At 43.2% G+C, this 15,727-nt stretch overlaps 1 protein-coding gene across 1 annotated transcript in view; it reads right to left on the minus strand.

The window, feature by feature from the left end:
- Positions 1 to 1,126: 1,126 nt before the first annotated feature.
- Positions 1,127 to 15,727, minus strand: part of LOC129695808 (zinc finger protein 474-like) — a 28,674-nt gene continuing 14,073 nt past the window's right edge. The window contains exon 4 of the mRNA XM_055633137.1: positions 1,127 to 3,799. Within this exon, the coding sequence (XP_055489112.1) occupies positions 3,657 to 3,799 (143 nt within the window). The 3' untranslated portion in view covers positions 1,127 to 3,656. The remainder of the gene's footprint in view (positions 3,800 to 15,727) is intronic.

Genomic DNA, 15,727 nt, shown 5'->3' on the forward strand with positions numbered 1-15,727 from the left:
AAGCAGGAAGTCCTCATGAGTTATCACACTGTTAAAATGGGGGGCAGCGTGAACCCTATAGGAACTATATCTTCAAATTATCCTGTTTTTAATTGTTAAGAACATTTCATTAAAATAACATTTGTGTTCATCTTGTCACGAACACACACGAGATCTTACATGTTCTAATGTAATCTTTTACCTTCTGTGGGGAGATTATCAGTGATTCCCCATGTGATCTCAGCAAATGGCATGTTTTCATTCAAAAAAAACAATAAACTATAATGTCATCATGGTAACAAAGTCTACATAATTTCTGGGGGGAAAAGGAGCTGAGCATACATGTTAGAAGTATTCATGAAAGCTTGATCAGAAAGGTAGGTTTTAATGAGACTTTTGAAGGAAGTAATAATGGTTTGAAGTGTTTCGGGTAGATCTCGGCTTAAGAGTGAATGAAGGGAAAGAGGATGAAAAGGAGATTAGAATCAGAAAATGCTCCTTAAGGGTAAAGGTATAATTAGGACATGAAAAGGCCATGGATTGACAGAGATGATGGCAGGCACTTTGTAGTAAAGTCATTTGGGATGACGAAAGGAGAGATGAGGTTGAAAGTAAAATAAACAGAGTAGTAACAGAGCTTTCAACAAAATGCAACGTGAATGGTAATACATGGGGAGTCAGCAAATTTATCAATTAATATTTGGTAAATGTTGGCAAATATGCAGAGCTGTGGTGGAGTGGAGCCGGAATTGACAGATCCTGGAGACTTGAGGCACAGTTAAAATGTAGCAATGTTACAAAATTTTGAGATTTTAAAAATCAAGTCTGCAATTTATCCCATCAGATAAAGCATAAAAATAAGTTTAATTTGACACCTAATTCACTTTCATGTCTTCAGTATTAAAAAAGGTTATGGCCATTTTCATACACAGAAATTAACATCTTGTTCCCTATTGCTTTTCCATTGACTTAACACAAAAGCTGTGATCAAGGATAGTCAAAAGCCCATAACTTTCGTAAAAATTAAGAGAATTGAAATGTTCCATTATTATAGATTGAAGCATTCTGAAACAAATATTAAACAATCTTACTTGGATGACCTGAAATTAAAGCATATAATTAGTTAGTTACCCAATTGTAGCTAATTACAAAATTCAATTACTAGATCTAAACATCTATCCATTTCTTTAGAAAAGATTAACATTTTTAAATAGCCTAAGTGTCCAAATAACATTCACAATATAACATGATTTTAAAACCTCATTGTCATTAATTTAAAGGCCAAATGGAAGGAATTTAGTGGTTAATTCCTGTAAATTAATGGCCATTTAAATCATCTTGCGAATGGGATTTTGTGGAACGCGATGTTTGGAACATTGCGGTTGCAGTAAATTTGAACCCCATGTCGGCAGGAAAAATACTGCCGGTTCGGATGGGCCCCAAGTCACCTTCTCGCAACTTAAAATTTTGATTAAAGGCATCTTAAGAAGCACCTTTTAATGTAAAAATAAACGGCGTACCTTGCCTTGTCCCCTACGTGAGATCCGTCCCGTTGTCGGTGTTCACGCCTTTAGAAGATGATTTTTACATTCTAACAAATAAATTATCCAGCGATGTTTAAAAATAACTGCAGAGAACGAATGTCGGAGCGATTTTTCTTTAGCAACTAAACAGGCTGACCAACAACGACTTAAACATTTAAAGCCAGTAAAACGGCATTTTAAACCTGCCCCCCTCTCAAAGGTGCCAAAGTCGCGCACACGGGCAGTGACAGAACTGCAGCACCGCTGAAGGTAAGTTTTGTAACATACCTATAAACTGATTGCAAATGGCTGGAAAGACTTTGCATTTTACTTTTTGAAATCAAATGTCATTAGAAACGGGAATAGTCCCCGAGGATTGGCGTACTGCGCATGTTGTTCTATTGTTTAAAAAGGGGTCTAAGAGTAAACCTAGCAATTATAGGCCTGTTAGTTTGACTTCAGTGGTGGGCAAATTAATGGAAAAGATACTTAGAGATAATATATATAAGCATCTGGATAAACAGGGTCTGATTAGGAACAGTCAGCATGGATTTGTGCTTGGAAGGTCATGTTTGACTAATCTTCTTTAATTTTTTGAAGAGGTTACTAGGGAAATTGACGAGGGTAAAGCAGTGGATGTTGTCTATATGGACTTTAGTAAGGCCTTTGACAAGGTTCCTCATGGAATGTTGGTTAAGAAGGTTCAACTGTTGGGTATAAATGCAGGAGTAGCAAGATGGATTCAACAGTGGCTGAATGGGAGAAGCCAGAGGGTAATGGTGGATGGTTGTTTGTTGGGTTGGAGGCAGGTGACTAGTGGGGTGCCTCAGGGATCTGTGTTGGGTCCTTTGTTGTTTGTCATGTACATCAATGATCTGGATGATGGTGTGGTAAATTGGATTAGTAAGTTTGCAGATGATACCAAGATAGGGGGTGTTGTGGATAATGAACAGGATTTCCAAAGTCTACAGAGTGATTTAGGCCATTTGGAAGAATGGGCTGAAAGATGGCAGATGGAGTTTAATGCTGATAAATGTGAGGTGCTACACCTTGGCAGGACAAATCAAAATATGACGTACATGGTAAATGGTAGGGAATTGAAGAATACAGTTGAACAGAGGGATCTGGGAATAACCGTGCATAGTTCCTTGAAGGTGGAATCTCATATAGATAGGGTGGTAAAGAAAGCTTTTGGTATGCTAGCCTTTATAAATCAGAGCATTGAGTAAAGAAGCTGGGATGTAATGTTAAAATTGTACAAGGCATTGGTGAGGCCAAATCTGGAGTATGGTGTACAATTTTGGTCACCCAATTATAGGAAGGATGTCAACAAAATAGAGAGAGTACAGAGGAGATTTACTAGAATGTTGCCTGGGTTTCAACAACTAAGTTACAGAGAAAGGTTGAATAAGTTAGGTCTTTATTCTCTGGAGCGCAGAAGGTTAAGGGGGGACTTGATAGAGGTCTTTAAAATGTTGAGAGGGATAGATAGAGTTGATGAGGACCAGCTTTTCCCTTTGAGAATAGGGAAGATTCAAACAAGAGGACATGACTTCAGAATTAAGGGACAGAAGTTTAGGGGTAACATGAGGGGGAACTTCTTTACTCAGAGAGTGGTAGCGGTGTGGAATGAGCTTCCAGTGGAAGTGGTGGAGGCAGGTTCGTTGGTATCATTTAAAAATAAATTGGATAGGCATATGGATGAGAAGGGAATGGAGGGTTATGGTATGAGTGCAGGCAGGTGGGACTAAGGGAAAAAAAGTTGTTCGGCACGGACTTGTAGGGCCGAGATGGCCTGTTTCCGTGCTGTAATTGTTATATGGTTATATGGTTATATGGAAATGAACAGCCATGGAGTTTGAAACATCCAGTGCAGCTAGTCTCTGGTCTGATATTGTCCTTTACCCATCTTTCTAATCTTTGTTCGATTTGGGAAAAAATACAGTTGGAACAGCTGTGGAATTTCAGATACAATCTCTGAAGCAACAATAACTGAGAAGTTAATTTAATTTTTAAAGTGTTATTAAACTCACAACCATTGCACTGAAGTTAGAAAAAATAAAAATTGGTTGTTTTTTATAATGATAGTGGCATAAATGAATTATTCCTGCTCGTTAATTTTCCTTGGTTGTTTGTCTTTATTTGGCAGCTTGGTTACTTTGGTCTACATGAGCGCTGGTGGACAATCAATCTGTCTGGGAGGAATGTACGGCCGCAGATATTACAGGGCACCAGTTGGTCTTGAGAACTTTTCCAAGCTGCCTCATTTAAAGCATCAATGTCATAGGTACCTGTACCTGGAAACATAAGGGAAAGGAATGAAACAAAACACACCAATGCTAAGTGGAAATCTCATCTACTGAATATTTCAATAAATGCTTTTAACGAGAAAAATAATATCTCTTTATATTTTCTACTTCAAAATATCTGTTGACAACCACAAGCAAAATATGTGTATAGATTCCATTCCGCCAATCCACTTTTCAGCGCTCAGTGATGCCTTTGCTTATTTTCGGGGCAGCATTGCTGAAATAAGATAATAATGCACAAAATCTATTTATTTCTGTCATTACTTCCATCATTATGGAATGATCACTCAAGTGCAACGGAAAATACAATGCATCAACAAGTTTGTTTTGTCCTATTAAAAAGGCACCCATTTATAATATCTATATTACTAAATCTCTGATCTTGACCGCTTTTGGCCGACTATGCTGCGATTTCCGAGAGAACGCCGCCACCTACGGCCGTCATTTTTGGCCACCTCGCTCAGAGCCCCCCTCTGCTGTATGAGTGCGGAGGATTTTTTCCGCCGATGAAAAATGAGAGAGATATTAATGTTTTTACAAAATTCCCCATTCTCTCTGCTGCCCCCACTGGCGGCAGGGGCAGGGACTATAAAACCAGGAAGTGTTGTGCCTCATTCAGTCTCTGCCAGACCAGGAATCGAGAAGGTCACGGCTCTCTCAACTGCGAATAACACTGAAGGCACGTCTACTCCACGGTGAGTCCTCTCAATGCGGCTGTAAAGTGGCTGCAGCCCTTTTTTTAACAAGTTTGTGTTCACAAAATGAATTTTGGTTGTCGGGCGACGGCGGCCCAATTGTTTGTCTCGCCTTTTTGACAGGTTTGTGTTCACAAGATGAATTTTGGTTGTCGGGTGTCTGCAGCCCAATTGTTTGCCTTGGCTTGGCTTTTAATTTCATTGCAACAGTTGGGTGCCTGCCCAAGCATCCATATGGCGCACAATGTCTATACTTGCCCTCTGGAAACCAGTACCTTCAGCCGGCAACACCCGTACTAGCGCAACAGAGTTTGTGGCCAGGGTGAGAGGGGTCAGAGATGATCTTGCATGATTGTTTCCTGGCTCTTGCAGTGTACACTTCATCAATGGAGGGAAGGTTGCAGCCAATAACCTTCTCTGCTGATAGGATGATTCGCTGCAGCCTCCAGGTGTCGTGCTTGGTGGTTGAGCCAAACCAGACCATGATGGAGAAGGTGAGAACAGACACTACAATGGCCGTGTAAAATTGGACCATCATTGCCTGTGGCAGATTGTGCTTCCTCAGCTGCCAATAGACAATAGACAATGGGTGCAGGAGTAGGCCATTTGGCCCTTTGACCCAGCACCACCATTCAATGTGATCATGCCTGATCATCCCCAATCAGTATCCTGTTCCTGCCTTCTCACCATATCCGCTATTTTTAAAAGCCCTATGTAGCTCTCTCTTGAAACCATATAGAGAACCCGCCTCCACTGCCCTCTGTCGTAGGAAGTACATCCTGTGTTGTGCCTTTTAGACTATGGAGTCGCCCCACTTAAAGTCCTTGGAGATGATAGATCCCAGGAACTTAAAAGACTCCACAGATGTTGTTGATGGTGAGTGGGTGAGGGGGGAGGGGGAGCTCTCCTAAAGTCTACAATCAATTCCACTGTCTTAAGAGCACTAAGCTCCAGGTTGTTGCTACAGCACCAGGACGCCAGCTGTGACACTTCCTGTCTGTAGGCAGATTCCTCCCCATCATGGATCAGTCCTATCGGGGTTGTGTCATCCGCAAACCTCAGAAGCTTGACAGAGGTGGCTGTGGAGGTGCAGTCGTTGGTGTTGAGAGAGTAGAGAGGAGAGGAGAGAGTACGCAGCCTTGCGGTCCTCCTATGCTGAGCGTTTGCGGGTCTGAAATGAGCTTTCCCAGCCTCACATGCTGCTTCCTGTCTGTCAGGAAGTTGGTGATCCACTGACAGAGGGGTTCAGGCACAGTCAACTCGGAAAGTTTGAAGTGTAGTAGCTCTGGCACAATGGTCTTGAATGCAGAACTAAAATCAACAAACGGGATCCTCGCATAGGTCCCCTGGTGGTCTAGGTGCTGTAGGATGAGGTGCAGGCCCAGATTGACTGAATCATCCACAGATCTATTAGCCCGATATGCAAACTGCAGAGGGTCCAGCAGGGTGTTTGTTATATTTTTCAGCTTGGCCAGCACAAGCCTTTCGAGTGTCTTCATGACTACAGATGTCAGTGTGAAAGGCCTGTGGTCATTAAGACAAGTAATCCTTGCCTTTTTGGGTACAGACAATAGTGGAGACTTTGAAGCAGGCAGGGATGGTACATGTTTGCAGGGACTGGTTAAAAATGTCTGTATAGACCGGTGCCAGCTGTTTGGCACAGAGCTTAAGAGGAAAGGGGGAACATTGTCAGGTCCTGGAGATTTCCGGCTCTTTTGTCCTCTGAAAAGCTTGTCCAACTCCTCTATTTTTATTGTTGATATTGGATACGTTATGTTGTGCAGCACAGAGGGTGTGGGTGATTATGTGTGAAGTGGTGATTGGAGGGGGGTGGGTGTAGAAAGACCCTGTCTTTGCAGTCTGAGGTCAGGCTGTGAGTGGGTGTGAAGTGTTGGTTGGGAATGTTGGTTGGTGGGAAATGGTTCAGTCTTTTCATACTGGTGTCTTGCCTTAAGTAGGTGTGAAGTGGTGAATGGGAAGGCGAGGGTGCAGGGTCCATTCTTTATAGACTGGGGTCTGGCTGTGTTGGTTGGGGAGGGGGTACCAGGGTTACGTTTCTGATTTTCAAACCTGCAGTAAAACTTATTCAGGTCGTTGGTCAGTTAACGATTGTTCAAAGAGTGGGGGGCTTTCCTCTTGTAGCTGGCAATTTCTTGCAAGCCCTTACAAACTGAAGAATAGTCACTAGCTGAGAACTTGCTCCTCAATGTCTCAGAGTACCTTTCCTTGGCAGCTCTGATTCTTCTTCTCAGCTTGTACTTGGCCTACCTGTAGAGGTCTGCATCCCCGCTCCTATAGACCATTGGAGCTATCTGAGTTCCGCGGTGAACCAGGGTTTGCTGTTGTTGGACCATGTCCGGGTCTGAGTTGGAATGCAACTGTCCTCGCAAAAGGTGACATATGATGATACAGTGTCTGTATACTCGTCGAGTCTTGTGGTTGCTTTCCTGAACACATTCCAATCCGTGCAGTCAAAGCAGGATTGTAGGCTCTCAATGCCCTCGCTTGTCCACATTTTCGTTGTTCTGACCACAGGCTTAGCAGCTTTTAGTTTCTGCCTGTAGATCGGAATAAGGTGAGCTAGACAATGATCAGAGAGACCTTGACCCGCCCGGGGAATAGAGCGACATGCGTTCTTGATTGCCGTATAACAGTGATCGAGTGTTCTCTCCCCTCTGGTGGGGCAGGTAACATGAAGTCTGTATTTTGGAAGGTCATAATTTAATATTAGGAATTGCTGCAATGCAACAACAACATTGATCTGAAGTTCAGCTGACACTGAGGAAGAGATTGTTCAAGAGGGAACTGCAGATGCTGGAAAAGCTGCACCCGCTGAGTTTCTCCAGCAATTTTGTGTACCACTGAGGAAGAGATTGTTGTCTTGACACCATGCTACTTAGTTCTCTCCTTCCTGTAGTCTGTCTCATCATACTTTGAGATCTGAACTGCTGCAGTGGTGTCATCAGAAAACTAGTAAATGGAGATAGAGCACAATTTGGCGGCAGAGTCATAAATGTAATTGGAGAATAGTAAGGGACTGAGAATGTTTCCTGGCAGGGCATCGGTGTTGAGAGTTATTGCAGAAAATATTTTGTCACCAATTGTGGTCTAAGGGTCCGGAACTCGAGGATTCAGTTGGATCAGAATGTGCTGACCCCAAGGTCCAGGAATTTGGAAATGAGTTTGGTTGGAATTATGTTGTGAAGGCAGCGCTACAATTAATAAATAGGTCAGGCCCAGTTGCCCTTATTATCACCATGTTATTCACATTAATGGCATCTACTATGGACCTATAGCAATGGTAGGGAAATTTTAGTAAATCAAGGCTGTCTAGGAGGCTGGAGTTGATGTGCATCATGACCAGCCTTTTGAAGCACTTCATGATGGTGGATGTCAGAGCCACCGATGTAGTCAATAAGGCATGCTACCTTGTTTTTTTTCTTTGGCAGTGGGATCATAGCAGTCTTTCTAAAGCAAGTGAGAGCCTCAAATCAGAGTAGGATGAGTTTAAGGGTGAGTAGAGTAGGGTCCGTAAATACTCCCCCCGCTGGTCCATACTAGTTCTGAGAACACGGCTGGGCACTCCATCCAGGCCTGTCATTTTCTGCAGGTTCACTCTCAGAAAGGCCGATCTCTCTTCTTCAATCTGTGACATCATTGGAATTCCTGAGAGTGGGAATAGGGGTAGGATTTTGCTCAAAACTAAAAAATGTGGATTTCAATAATCTGAGGAGTTATGGTGCTTATAGGGCCGTTCTAAATTGGTTGCGGCAGTTGCCGTCCTCCCATTTAAGTGCTTTTTGTCATTCTTTCTATTATGGACTATTTATTATGGAAGTATTTCAATGTTTCCATTCTTTGTAATAAAGGCAACCCCTGGCCCCAGTGGGAAATTAACAACTTGATTCCTCTGACAACGGGCCTGTATCTGTGCTTTATGACTCGATGCCACTGAAATAGATGGTATCGTAGACAGCAAAGATTATCAACAATTATGGTTGGGTTTGTGGGCCAAAGAATGGCAAATGGTGTTTAATACAGACAAGTGCGAGGATTACATTTTAGTAAGTCAACCTAAGGTATGACTTACACAGTGGACAGAAGGGACCTGGAAAATATTGTAAAGCCGAGGGACCTTTGAGTACAAGTACATAGTTCTATGAAGGTGTCACCACAAATGGACAAGGTGGTGAAGAATTCATCAGTAATGGAACTGAGTATAGAAATTGGAATGTTATGTACAAGAAGTTGAAGAAGCCGCACTTGAAGTATAGTCTCCCTACTATTAGAAAGAAGACTGAATATGGTACAGAATGGATTTACAACAATGTTTAGGAACTCAAGGGACAGAATTATGGGTAGAGCTTGGACAGGCTTGGACTTTATTGCTTGGAGCACAACAGACTAGGAAGTGATTTTAGCGAGATGTATGAAATAATGCGGGACACAAATAGGGTGAATGTACACAGTCTTTTACCCACGGTTGTGGAATAGAAACATAGAAACATATAAAATAGGTGCAGGAGGAGGCCATTTGGCCCTTCGAGCCAGCACCGCCATTCATTGTGATCATGGCTGATCGTCTCCTATCAATAACCAGTGCCTGCCTTTTCCCCATATCCCTTGACTCCACTAGCCCCTCGAGCTCTATCTAACTCTCTCTTAAATCCATCCACTGACTTGGCCTCCACTGCCCTCTGTGGCAGGGAATTCCATAAATTCACAACTCTCTGGGTGAAATTTTTTTTCTCACCTCAGTGTTAAATTACCTCCCTTTTATTCTAAGACTCTGGCCCCTAGTTCTGGACTCGCCCAACATTGGGTACATTTTTCCTGCATCTAGCTTGTCCAGTCCTTTTATAATTTTATATGTTTCTATAAGATATCCCCTCATCCTTCTAAACACCAGTGAATACAAGCCTAATCTTTTCAATCTTTCCTCATATGACAGTCCCGCCATCCCAGGGATCAATCTCGTGAACCTACGCTGCACTGCCTCAATCACAAGGATGTCCTTCCTCAAATTAGGAGACCAAAACTGTACACAATATTCCAGATGTGGTCTCACCAGAGCCCTATACAACTGCAGAAGAACCTCTCTACTCCTATACTGAAATCATCTTGTTATGAAGGCCAACATTCCATTAGCTTTCTTCACTGCCTGCTGTACCTGTAAGCCAATTTTCAGTGCACAAGGACGCCCAGGTCTCGCTGCACCTCCCCCTTAAGTAATCTAACCCCATTGAGATAATAATCTGCCCCCTTGTTTTTGCTGCCAAAGTGGATAACCTCACATTTATCTATATTATACTGCATCTGCCATCTCACTCAACCTGTCCAATTCACCTTGCAACCTCCTAACATCCTCTTCACAGTTCACACTGCCTCCTTTCCTCCTATGGTTACCATATGAAAGCACTTGGGATTACTACAATAAGCACTACAATACCACTGTTGTGAAGAAGGCACAGTGGCCAATTGCCTTCATTAACCGGGTCAGATAACATAAGGGCAGGGTAGCACTTTATGAAACAATGGTTAGGCCATAGTTGAATTATTGTGTGCACTCCTGGTCACTCACTACACTATGAGGAGGACACAGCTCACACTGCCACCCAGCTTTGTGTCATCCGCAAACTTGCTAGTGTTGCTCCTAATTCCCTCTTCCAAATCATTAATATATATATGGTAAACAATTGCGGCCCCAACACTTGCAGCACTCCACTCGCCACTGCCTGCCATTCTGAAAAGGACCCGTTCACTCTTACTCTTTGCTTCGGTCTACCAACCAATTTTCTATCCATGTCAACATCCTACCCCCAATACCATGTGCTCTAATTTTAGTCACCAGTCTCCCATGCGGGAACTTATCAAAGGCTTTTGAAAGTCCAGATACACTACATCCACTGGCACCCCTTCATCCATTTTACTTGTCACATCCTCAAAAAGATTAGTCAAGCATGATTTTCCTTTCATAAATCCATGTTGACGGACTAATCCTTTTACTGCTTTCCAAATGCCCCATTTTTACCTCTTTAATAAATGACTCCAACACCTTTCCCACCACCGAAGTCAGGCAAATTGGTCTGTAATTCCCCGTTTTCTCTCTTGCTCCTTTCTTGAAAAGTGGGATAACATTAGCTATCCTCCAATCCACAGGAACTGATCCTGAATCTATTGAACATTGGAAAATGATCACCAATGCATTCACTATTTCTAGAGCCACCTCCCTGAGGACCCTGGGATGCAGACCATCAGGTCCAGGGGATTTATCATCCTTCAGTCCCATTAGCCTACCCAATATTATTTCTCGCCTAATGAAAATTTCTTTCATTTCCTCTACCACCTTAGATCCTCTGTCGCCCAGTACATCTGGGAGATTGTTTGTGTCTTCCTTAGTGAAGACAGATCCAAAGTACCTATTCAACTCTTCTGCCATTTCCTTGTTGCCCATAATAATTTCACCCGTGTCTGCCTTCAAGGGACCCACATTTGACTTTGCTACTCTTTTTCCCTTAACATATCTAAAGAAGCATTTACTGTCCTTCTTTATATTCCTGGCCAGCTTCCCTTCGTACATCTTTTCAGCCTGTATTGCCCATTTTGTTTCCTTCTGTTGTCCTATGAAAGTTACCCAATCCTCTGGCTTCCGGCTACTCTTTGCTGTATTATACATCTTTTCTTTTAGTTTTATTCTATCCCTAACTTCTCTTGTCAGCCACGGTTGCCTCCTACTCCCCTTAGAATCTTTCTTCCTTTTTGGAAACAAATGATCCTGCGTCTTCCAGATTATGCCCAGAAATTCCTGCCATTGCTGTTCCACCGTCATCCCTGCTAGGATCCCTTTCCAGTCTACCTTGGCCTTCATAGTTCTTTTTGTTCAACTGCATCACTGACACTTCCGATTTAACGTTCTCCTTCTCAAATTGCAGATTAAAACTAATCATATTATGATCACTTCCTCCAATGGCCTTTACCTCGAGTTCTCTTATCATATCTGGTTCATTGGACAACACTAAATCCAGAATTGCCTTTTCTCTGGTCGGCTCCATTACAAGCTGCTCTAAGAATCCATCTCGAAGGCATTCTACAAACTCTCTTTCTTGGGGTCCTGAACCAACCTGATTTTCCTAGTCTACCTGCATATTGAAATCCCCCATCACCACAGTGGCATTACCTTTGTTACATGCCAGTTACAACTCCTGCTGCAACTTACACCCTACATCCGGGCTACTATTTGGGGGTCTGTAGATAACACCAATTAATGTCTTCTTGCCTTTACAATTCCTCAACTCAATCCACAGTGACTCTACATCAGTCCCTATGTCTTCCCTGGCAAGGGACTGAATACCATCCCTCACCAGCAGAACTACCCCCCCTCCTCTGCCCACCTGCCTGTCCTTTCTATAGGATGTATAACCCTGAATATTAAGTTCCCAGGCCCGATCCTCCTGCAGCCGCGTCTCAGTAATCTCCACAATGTCATATCTACCAACGTCTAACAGCCTCAAGCTCATCTACTTTACTTCTTATACTTCGCGCATTTGTATACAATATTTTTAATTCCTTACGCATCTCACCTTTCACATCGATTCCTATTACACTTGGCCATACTCTCCTATCCCTTTGTGAGCTTCCTTTCCGTTAATTCTGGGGTCATTAACCATCCCTTTACTCTTTTTTCCCTTTAACTCCTCGACTATCCCATTTGACACCCCACCCCCCTTATTCAGTTTAAACCCACCCGAGTAGCAGTGGCAAACCTGCCTGCCAGAATGCTGGTTCCCCACCGGTAGTGTACCTGGACTTTCAGAAAACATTTGATAAGGTTCCACCTTATTCCAGTGGTCGGTGGGGGCGCTGCTAGCCGGCGCTCTGTCAGCAGCATGTCCATTTTTTTCCAACTTTTTTTGTTTTTTTAGTATGTTTTAAAGTATGTTTTTTATGTTTCTTTGTGTGTCTTGTGTGGGGGGTGTGTGGGGGGGTGTGGGGGAAACCGATTCGGTCACCCTACATGGAGAGGCGACTTTTTCCAGGTCGTCTCCCCCGTGGCTGAACAGCGAGGATCGAGTGGCCTTTCCCTGAGACACGCCCGAGGCTTCAGCGGCGGGCGCAGCGTGGAATCTCGGCATGGAGCGGGCGAGCGCTCGCTGGGACGAGCTGGAGGGGAGCGCTCCGTTTCGTTGGCCCATGGCAGCCAGCAGCCTGAAGCCGCAGTCTGCAGAGTGCCAGCCCGTTCTGCAGCCCGGGATCCCTCGTGGGGGACTCGGGAGAAGAATGAGCTTCCACCGCCGGCCCGCGGCCAACTTCTACCGCGGACCCGGCGTGGACTTACTTACTATCGTCCCTGGTGGGGAGCTTCGACCGCCGGCCCTGCAGTCTGTGGTGTTTCTTGCTGTGGCGGGGACTTTAAATCTTCGACCTCCGGCCTGCGGCCTACACCAACCTAAAGCCGCGGTCTCCGGTGGGGAAGAGCTGACTGTACTGACTCTGGACTCTAGTCCCCACCACGGGGGGAAATGGAGGAGGACTGGTGCTGTGGTGGATGTTTGTGTTAAATGTTTATTGTTTATTGTGTGTGCTTTATCATTGTACCGCTTCTGACAAATTCATTTCACTTGCACTTTATGTGCAATGTGACGAATAAAACCGTATTGCATTGTATTGTATTGTATTGTATTGTATTGTATTGTATTATACATAGGATATTAATGGGCAAAATTAGGGCACATGATATTGGGGGTAGAGTGCTGACATGGATAGGAAATTGGTTGACAGACAGGAAACAAAGAGTAGGGATTAACAGGTCCCTTTCAGAATGGCAGGCAGTGACTAGTGGGGTATCACAAGGCTCAGTGCTGCTATTTACAATATATATTAGTGATACATATAATCAATTAATGATTTAGATAAAGGGATTATGTAACATTACCAAATTTGCAGATGACACAAAGCTGGGTGGCAGTGTGAACTGTGAGGAGGATGCTATGAGAATGCAGGGTGACTTGGACAGGCTGGGTGAGTGGGCAGATGCATGGCAAATGCAGTTTAATGTGGATAAATGTGAGGTTATCCACTTTGCTAGCAAAAACAGGAAGGAAGATTATTATCTAAACGGTGTCAAGTTGGGAATAGGGGAAGTACAACGAGACCTTGGGGGTCCTTGTTCATCAGTCAATGAAAGTAAGCATGCAGGTACAGCAGGCAGTGAAGAAAGCGAATGGCATGTTGGCCATAACAAGAGGAGTTGAGTTTAGGAGCAAAGAGGTCCTTCTGCAGTTGTGCAGGGCCCTAGTGAGACCACACCTGGAGTATTGTGTGCAGTTTTGGTCTCCAAATTTGAGGAAGGACATTCTTGCTATTGTGGGAGTGCAGCGTAGGTTCACAAGGTTAATTCCCGGGATGGCAGGACTGTCATATGCTGAGAGAATGGAGCAGCTGGGCTTGTATACTCTGGAATTTAGAAGGATGAGAGGATATCTTATTGAAACATATAAGATTATTAAAGGTTTGGACATGCTAGAGGCAGGAAACATGTTCCCGATGTTGGGGGAGTCCAGAACCAGGGGGCACAGTTTAAGAATAAGGGGCAAGCCATTTAGAACGGAGATGAGGAAACACTTTTTCACACAGACAGTTGTGAGTCTGTGGAATTCGTGGTGGAGGCCGGTTCTCTGGATACTTTCAAGAGAGGGCTCGATAGGGCTCTTAAAGATAGTGGAGTCAGGGGATATGGGGAGAAGGCATGAACGGGGTACTGATTGTGGATGATTAGCCATTATCACATTAAATGGCAGTGTCGGCTCGAAGGTTTGAATGGCCTATTCCTGCACCCATTGTCTATTGTATCTATTGTATTGTAACTTTGTCACACAATGGGTGGTGGGTACATGGAATGAATTGCTAGAGGAAATAATTGAGGCACATACAATAACAAATTCATAATACAGTTGGACAGGAACATATATAGGAAATGTTGAGAATGATATGGGTCGAACAAAGGCAAACAGGTCAAGCATAGATGGGCACCTTGGTCGGCATGAACGAGATGAGACGATGGGCTTATTTTTGTGCTGTATGACTTGTGGGCACATAGGATGATGCATTGACTGGGTAACAGTTTCTGAGGTAGAATGTAAGAAGGCAAACATTCTCTGGAAAATATTGGTCTCGACCAAATGTAATACAGTCATATCTCCTGGGTACTGGATGTTTAAGACAAGGGTGTTACAGAACATTACATAAATGTTCTGGGGGAGGTATGTGAGATGTAATAAATATAAAAGCAATTGTACAGTCTATTAATGAAGATGCATGGATTTTTACAAATATAGTGGCATGTTTCAGTATGCAATTTATTTGTAAAAATCCATGCAGCATTTTTGGTATTTTCCTATAACACAGGAGCCCATTCGGTCGATTGAATCTATACTGGCTTTTTTCCTCACTAACTTGTCTGTAACCTATTGTCCCTCAGTTTCCCGTTAATTTCCCCATTTATTTTCCCAACACTCCGCTATCGTGTGAATAATTAACATTGGTCAATTAACCCACCAACCAGCACAAATTGAAATAAGGGAGAAAACTGGAGCTTCCAGGGACAACTCACAAAATCGAAGGGAATAGATGGAAACTCCACATCGAGTTAGCACCGGTCTGTGTTGTCGGGGCAGTTAAGCTGCACTATCTGCTGAGAATGTGTTGCCTGATAGAAAATTCATAAAGATCGAAGACTAAAATTAAAGATAAATATTCTACTTTGTATAAATTCTGGACTAAATATGTTTCGCAGCTACCCCTTTTAAACTCTGACTGAAGTTGCTTTTTAATAACATGTCTATCATGGAGAATGTTGCAGAACATGAGCTATTTAAATCCTTGTGAATTCTCCCATATGATCCATTAAAAAAATTATCTTACTGTGATGTCTAAACCTTTTTTCTTGTTCCATGGGCCACTGTTGGAATGCTCTGTATAAGCCTGACCTGCTGGATCTGGTCTTCATCAACGTCAGAAAGGCCAGCTGTTGTGCATTATTCATGACAGCAAAAGTTCCAAGATTCTAGTCAATCCCTTATGCATTCCACACTATAACGAACTAATTCTTCTAACTGGGAAGAGGGCAAGTTAAAAATGTGTTGGTGCACAAGGATAGCAGGTTTCCTTTGACCATATATGTATATTATGTAGTCAGTGTTGATTTTCAGTGATGGCGTATCAT

Source organism: Leucoraja erinacea, chromosome 3 (genome assembly GCF_028641065.1).
Source record: "Leucoraja erinacea ecotype New England chromosome 3, Leri_hhj_1, whole genome shotgun sequence".
NCBI classification, from domain to species: Eukaryota; Metazoa; Chordata; class Chondrichthyes; order Rajiformes; family Rajidae; genus Leucoraja; species Leucoraja erinaceus.